The sequence below is a fragment of the Oncorhynchus tshawytscha genome, linkage group LG07 (assembly GCF_018296145.1).
Source record: "Oncorhynchus tshawytscha isolate Ot180627B linkage group LG07, Otsh_v2.0, whole genome shotgun sequence".
NCBI classification, from domain to species: Eukaryota; Metazoa; Chordata; class Actinopteri; order Salmoniformes; family Salmonidae; genus Oncorhynchus; species Oncorhynchus tshawytscha.
In genome coordinates, this window is record NC_056435.1 from 16884783 (window position 1) to 16893613 (window position 8831).

General features: G+C 45.5%; 1 protein-coding gene across 1 annotated transcript in view; it reads left to right on the forward strand.

The window, feature by feature from the left end:
- The window catches only part of LOC112232787 (NLR family CARD domain-containing protein 3), a 55946-nt gene extending 53594 nt beyond the window's left edge, over positions 1-2352 (forward strand). The window contains 3 exon segments of the mRNA XM_042325005.1: positions 1381-1427; positions 1816-2063; positions 2065-2352. Of these exon segments, the coding sequence (XP_042180939.1) occupies positions 1381-1427; positions 1816-2063; positions 2065-2352 (583 nt within the window).
- Positions 2353-8831: the final 6479 nt, after the last annotated feature.

An 8831-nucleotide genomic window follows, 5' to 3' on the forward strand; every position in this document is an offset into this window, starting at 1 on the left:
CAAACTGGACACACACACACAAACTGACTCACACACACACACACACACTGGACACATATCACACACACAAACTGGACACACACATACTGGACACACACACACAAACAGGACACACACACACTGGACACACATACACAAACTGGACACACACTGGACTCACACACTGGACACACAACACACTGGACACACACACACACACACACAGACAAACTGGACACACACACACACTGGACACACACACACAAACTGGACACACACACACTGGACACACACACTGGACTGGACACACACACACACACACACACTGGACAACACTGACACACAACACACACACACACACACTGGAAACACACACACACTGGACACACACACACTGGACACACACACTGGACACACACACACAAACTGATACACACACACTGGACACACACACACTGGACACACACACACAAACTGGACACACACATACTGGACACACACACACAAACTGGACACACACACACTGGACACACACACACACAACACACACACACATGGACACACACACACAAACTGGACACACACACTGGACACACACACACACTGGACACACACACACTGGACACACACACACACAACACACACACACACACTGGACACACAGACACACACACACTGGACACACACACACACACTGGACACACACACACTGGACACACCCACACACACACACACACACTGGACACACACTGACAAACTGGACACACACACACTGGACACACACACACTGGACACACACACTGGACACACACACAGACACTGGACACACACACACTGGACACACACACACAGGACACACACACACTGGACACACACACACTGGACACACACACACTGGACAAACACACACTGGACTCACACACACAAACACACACACACTGGACAAACACACACAAACACACACACACTGGACAAACACACACTGGACACACACACACACACTGGACACACACACACTGGACACACACACACAAGACACACACACTGTACACACACACACTGGACACACACACACACTGGACAAACACACACACTGGACACACACACACACACACTGGACACACACACACACACACTGGACACACACACACACACACACACACACACTGGACAAACACACACTGGACACACACACACACACACTGGACACACACACACTGGACACACAGACACACACTGGACACACACACACACACTGGACACACACACACTGGTCACAAACACACACACACACACAGACAAACACTGCTGACCCACACATACTGTACACACACACACTGTGTGTGTGTGAGTTCAGGTGTATCCCTCAATGACTGTCTGTTCTTCTGCTTACCTCTACAGTGTGGAACATGGTGGAGAGAACAGAATGAAACCTGGGCTTAGAAAATGTGAGTGTTGACTGCTGTGAAGAATATGACTAAGAATAAGTCTTAATTCAAGTTAAGTCAAAGTCAAAGACCAACATCATTACTTACTTGGTCATATTAAATATCAGCTGTAGTTCTACAGAAGCAGAAATCAGGGACACCAAAGTTTACAAAGAGTTGATTTGACAATGTGTGTGTGTGTGTGTGTGTGTGTGTGTGTGTGGGAAATAAAGTGTGTTTTATATTACCATACAGTATAACATATGATCATTCAACAAGTCTCAACTTACCTTAACTTCTCCTTTTGATACCTAGAAACATCTACATTAAATGAATTAGTGAAAAGTGAGTTAACATTCTAATGTGAATGATGATGATTTCTAATATTGTGTCTGGTTTCATCCATCAGATGTCTGTGATCTCACACTGGACCCAAACACAGTAAACAGACTCCTCTCTCTGTCTGAGGAGAACAGAAAGGTGACATGTAGGACAGAGGAGCAGCCGTATCCTGATCACCCAGAGAGATTTGAGGACTGGGGACAGGTGCTGTGTAGAGAGGGTCTGACTGGGCGCTGTTACTGGGAGGTAGAGTGGAGTGGGGGAGGGGCTGTTATAGGAGTGACATATAAAGGAATCAGCAGGAGAGGAAGGGGTTGAGGACTGTTGTCTTGGATGCAATGACAAGTCCTGGAGTCTGATCTGCTCTGACAACAGTTACATGCCTGGCACAATAATAAAATACACTACCATAGACGTTCCCTCCTCCAGCTCCCACAGAGTAGGAGTGTATCTGGACTGGCCAGCCGGCACTCTGTCCTTCTATAGAGCCTCCTCTGACACACTGACCCACCTGATCACATTCACCTCCACATTCACTGAGCCCCTCTATCCAGGGTTTGGGCTTTGGTGTTTTGAAGACTCCTCAGTGTCCCTCTGTCAGTGATACACACACACACACAAACACACACACACTATACACACACACATACACACACATTACACACTGGACACACACACAAACTGGACACACACTGGACACACAATGGACACAGACACACACTGGACACACACACACACACACACTGGACACACACACACATGGACACTGACACACACACACACTGGACACACACACACACACACACACACACACACAGACTGGACACACACACACACACACACACTCACACACACACACTAGACAACACACACACACACACAGACACACACACACACACACACACACACACAGACACACACTGGACACACACACACTGGACACACACACACACACACACACATACAGGACACAAACTCTGAGACACACACACACACACACACAGAGTTACACTTACAACTACAAACACATACTGGACACAATACACACTGGATATGAGCTTCATCTCTTTGACCTCACACAGTTCAGTGTATAAATAATATAATACAGAAGTATAAACACTGGACATACAACAACAATAGCACTGACATATTTTACACAAAGACCCACACACACACACTGACAAACACACACACACAGGTTACAACACACACTTGAAAGATCACACACACACTGGACCCAAATACAGGACACACACACTGAACAGACACACATGGAAACACACACACACACACACACACACAGGACACACACACACACACACACACACACACACACTGGACACACACACACACTGGACACACACACACACTGGACACACACACACACACACACACACACACACACACACACACTGGACACACACACACACTGGACACACACACTGGACACACACACTGGACACACACACTGCACACTGGACACAGACACACACACGACACAGACACACACACTGGACACACACACACACTGGACACACACACACACTGGACACACACACAGGACACACACTCACACACACACACACACTCACACTGGACACACACTCAAACACACACACACACACATCTTCCTATAATTGTGTGGACCCAGGACATTACAACTCTGTCATAACACCGTTAAAATACCAATGTGATCATTTGTACAATTATTTACAATTATATATGGACATACACTCCATAGTTGCACATACGCTATACAGGGATATATTGTACTTTTCATAATAAAACCTACTTGAAACAAGAAAAGGCCTGTTAATTGTGAAAACAATTTTGTAATTGTAAAGGCTTCTGGGTGGAGGAGTCAGGCAGAGAGCAGAGTTCAAAACGAGGATCTTCTGGGTGGAGGAGTCAGGCAGAGAGCAGAGTTCAAAACGAGGATCTTCTGGGTGGAGGAGTCAGGCAGAGAGCAGGGTTCAACACGTGGATCTTCTGGGTGGAGGAGTCGCAGAGAGCAGGGTTCAAAACGTGGATCTTCTGGGTGGAGGAGTCAGGCAGAGAGCAGGGTTCAAAACGTGGATCTTCTGGGTGGAGGAGTCAGGCAGAGAGCAGGGTTCAAAACGAGGATCTTCTGGGTGGAGGAGTCAGGCAGAGAGCAGGGTTCAAAACGTGGATCTTCTGGGTGGAGGAGTCAGGCAGAGAGCAGGGTTCAACACGTGGATCTTCTGGGTGGAGGAGTCAGGCAGAGAGAGGGTTCAAAACGTGGATCTTCTGGGTGGAGGAGTCAGGCAGAGAGCAGGGTTCAACACGTGGATCTTCTGGGTGGAGGAGTCAGGCAGAGAGCAGGGTTCAACACGTGGATCTTCTGGGTGGAGGAGTCAGGCAGAGAGCAGGGTTCAACACGTGGATCTTCTGGGTGGAGGAGTCAGGATCTTTATTCCAAGAACAGAGTAACGGCCAAACACAAGGGCGTAACTTAACAAACAGGACGGAACTGTCCAGAAACGGAATCCACAATAATCCACATGAACAGAAAAGCCAGCGGGCCTAATGGGGGTTAAACAGCCCAAAACCCAAACAACAAACAGGTGCAACTAAATGAAACAGAAAAGGGGATCAGCTAGTAGACGACCGCTGAGTTTATTGATTTTACGTTTCCTCTGTCAGGTTGATGTTTAACCTACGACTGGTTGAAACATGAAACAAATGTGAAATGAAATACCAATTAAATATGTGAAAATGAATTAAACCAATTGTCACAATAATAAACCCACTACCATAGACGTTATAATCCAGCCCCCAGGAGTGTATCTGGACTGGTCAGCCGGCACTCTGTCCTTCTATAGAGCCTCCTCTGACTCACTGACCCACCTGATCACATTCACCTCCACATTCACTGAGCCCCTCTATCCAGGGATTGGGGTTTGGGATGATGATGAATCAGTTTCCCTCTGTCAGTGACACACACACTGGACACAACAACTAAAGCTCTAAAGTAACTTTTTATTGACAGATGCCTCATTTAAATGTTCTGGATTTTGATGAAAGGAAATCCCATAAAGCCTACTGGCCAGGACTCTGTTATGACATCTTCTGATTGGGTGTCTCAGGGCAGGACTTTGTTATGGCATCTTCTGATTGGGTGTCTCAGGTCAGGACTCTGTTATGGCATCTTCTGATTGGGTGTCTCAGGTCAGGACTTTGTTATGACATCTTCTGATTGGGTGTCTCAGGTCAGGACTTTGTTATGACATCTTCTGATTGGGTGTCTCAGGTCAGGACTTTGTTATGACATCTTCTGATTGGGTGTCTCAGGTCAGGACTTTGTTATGACATCTTCTGATTGGGTGTCTCAGGTCAGGACTTTGTTATGACATCTTCTGATTGGGTGTCTCAGGTCAGGACTTTGTTATGACATCTTCTGATTGGGTGTCTCAGGTCAGGACTTTGTTATGACATCTTCTGATTGGGTGTCTCAGGTCAGGACTTTGTTTGACATCTTCACTCAGTTACTCTGGCATCTTCTGATTGGGTGTCTCAGGTCAGGACTTTGTTATGGCATCTTCTGATTGGGTGTCTCAGGTTCAGGTCTGAGCCATGATCAGAATGTGTCTCTGTCATTTCCAGCCCTGCCATTTCTACCTGTCCTGATCTAGTGTTTGACCCCTGACCTCCTCACACCGTCTCACTGTCCATGTCTGCTTTTAGCTCCCACCTCTACTTCACTGTGTTATAATGGACCTTATGCTTGTTATGTCACCTCTGTAACCAGGTATCAAACATACTGACCTTTCTGACCATGTCCCATGGTCCTACTTTCTAGAACTGAACATTTAAATCCTCTAAGTTTTGTTTAGTCTTCATTTATTAATTGGATTGTTGTATATTGGGATTGTGCCGCAGAGTATCATGGGGGTTTGTATGTGTAGAGATGATCACTTTCCAGATAAATGGTTGAACTGATTCCTGTCTCCCGTCTCATCATTATTGAATCGTTATACAGACCTGGTTATGAAACCAACAAAACATAACAACAGATTGGTGATGAGTCTGAATCTACAGGAACTATTCTGTCTGGAAGAAGTTGGTTTTTACAATTGTTTAAAACTGTTATTTTCTGTGGTTCAGTCCAGGCTAATGTTAGCACAGTGTATTACTAGCAGAGGCAAGTGCATAGTGGAGCTAACAGAGAGAGTTAACATCATCATGGAGGGAAGTGGAGCTAACAGAGAGAGTTAACATCATCATGGAGGGAAGTGGAGCTAACAGAGAGAGTTAACATCATCATGGAGGGAAGTGGAGCTAACAGAGAGAGTTAACATCATCATGGAGGGAAGTGGAGCTAACAGAGAGAGTTAACATCATCATGGAGGGAAGTGGAGCTAACAGAGAGAGTTAACATCATCATGGAGGGAAGTGGAGCTAACAGAGTTAGAGTTAACATTATCATCATCAGGGAAGTGGAGCTAACAGAGAGAGTTAACATCATCATGGAGGGAAGTGGAGCTAACAGAGAGAGTTAACATCATCATGGAGGGAAGTGGAGCTAACAGAGAGAGTTAACATCATCATGAAGGGAAGTGGAGCTAACAGAGAGAGTTAACATCATCATGGAGGGAAGTGGAGCTAACAGAGAGAGTTAACATCATCATGGAGGGAAGTGGAGCTAACAGAGAGAGTTAACATCATCATGGAGGGAAGTGGAGCTAACAGAGAGAGTTAACATCATCATGGAGGGAAGTGGAGCTAACAGAGAGAGTTAACATCATCATGAAGGGAAGTGGAGCTAACAGAGAGAGTTAACATCATCATGGAGAGTTAACATCATCATGGAGGGAAGTGGAGCTAACAGAGAGAGTTAACATCATCATGGAGGGAAGTGGAGCTAACAGAGAGAGTTAACATCATCATGAAGGGAAGTGGAGCTAACAGAGAGAGTTAACATCATCATGAGGGAAGTGGAGCTAACAGAGAGAGTTAACATCATCATGAGGGAGGGAAGTGGAGCTAACAGAGAGAGTTAACATCATCATGGAGGGAAGTGGAGCTAACAGAGAGAGTTAACATCATCATGGAGGGAAGTGCATAGTGGAGCTAACAGAGAGAGTGCATCAGTGGAGCTAACAGAGAGAGTTAACATCATCATGGAGGGAAGTGGAGCTAACAGAGAGAGTTAACATCATCATGGAGGGAAGTGGAGCTAACAGAGAGAGTTAACATCATCATGGAGGGAAGTGGAGCTAACAGAGAGAGTTATCATCATGGAGGGAAGTGGAGCTAACAGAGAGAGTTAACATCATCATGAAGGGAAGTGGAGCTAACAGAGAGAGTTAACATCATCATGGAGAGTTAACATCATCATGGAGGGAAGTGGAGCTAACAGAGAGAGTTAACATCATCATGAAGGGAAGTGGAGCTAACAGAGAGAGTTAACATCATCATGGAGGGAAGTGGAGCTAACAGAGAGAGTTAACATCATCATGGAGGGAAGTGGAGCTAACAGAGAGAGTTAACATCATCATGGAGGGAAGTGGAGCTAACAGAGAGAGTTAACATCATCATGAAGGGAAGTGGAGCTAACAGAGAGAGTTAACATCATCATGGAGGGAAGTGGAGCTAACAGAGAGAGTTAACATCATCATGGAGGGAAGTGGAGCTAACAGAGAGAGTTAACATCATCATGAAGGGAAGTGCATAGTGGAGCTAACAGAGAGAGTTAACATCATCATGAAGGGAAGTGGAGCTAACAGAGAGAGTTAACATCATCATGAAGGGAAGTGGAGCTAACAGAGAGAGTTATCATCATCATGAAGGGAAGTGGAGCTAACTGAGAGAGTTATCATCATCATGAAGGGAAGTGGAGCTAACAGAGAGAGTTAACATCATCATGGAGGGAAGTGGAGCTAACAGAGAGAGTTATCATCATCATGGAGGGAAGTGGAGCTAACAGAGAGTTAACATCATCATGGAGGGAAGTGGAGCTAACAGAGAGAGTTAACATCATCATGGAGGGAAGTGGAGCTAACAGAGAGAGTTAACATCATCATGAAGGGAAGTGGAGCTAACAGAGAGAGTTAACATCATCATGAAGGGATGGAGCTAACAGAGAGAGTTAACATCATGATGGGGAAGTGGAGCTAACAGAGAGAGTTAACATCATCATGAAGGGAAGTGGAGCTAACAGAGAGAGTTAACATCATCATGGAGGGAAGTGCATAGTGGAGCTAACAGAGAGAGTTAACATCATCATGGAGGGAAGTGGAGCTAACAGAGAGAGTTAACATCATCATGGAGGGAAGTGGAGCTAACAGAGAGAGTTAACATCATCATGGAGGGAAAGTGGAGCTAACAGAGAGAGTTAACATCATCATGGAGGGAAGTGGAGCTAACAGAGAGAGTTAACATCATCATGGAGGGAAGTGGAGCTAACAGAGAGAGTTAACATCATCATGGAGGGAAGTGGAGCTAACAGAGAGAGTTAACATCATCATGGAGGGAAGTGGAGCTAACAGAACAGAGAGTTAACATCATCATGGAGGGAAGTGGAGCTAACAGAGAGAGTTAACATCATCATGGAGGGAAGTGGAGCTAACAGAGAGAGTTAACATCATCATGAAGGGAAGTGGAGCTAACAGAGAGAGTTAACATCATCATGGAACATCATCATGGAGGAAGTTAACAGAGAGAGTTAACATCATCATGGAGCTAACAGAGAGAGTTAACATCATCATGGAGGGAAGTGGAGCTAACAGAGAGAGTTAACATCATCATGGAGGGAAGTGGAGCTAAACAGATGAGAGTTAACAGAGAGAGTTAACATCATCATGAAGGGAAGTGGAGCTAACAGAGAGAGTTAACATCATCATGGAGGGAAGTGGAGCTAACAGAGAGAGTTATCATCATCATGGAGGGAAGTGGAGCTAACAGAGAGAGTTATCATCATCATGAAGGGAAGTGGAGCTAACAGAGAGAGTTATCATCATCATGGAGGGAAGTGGAGCTAACAGAGAGAGTTATCATCATCATGAAGGGAAGTGGAGCTAACAGAGAGAGTTATCATCATCATGAAGGGAAGTGGAGCTAACA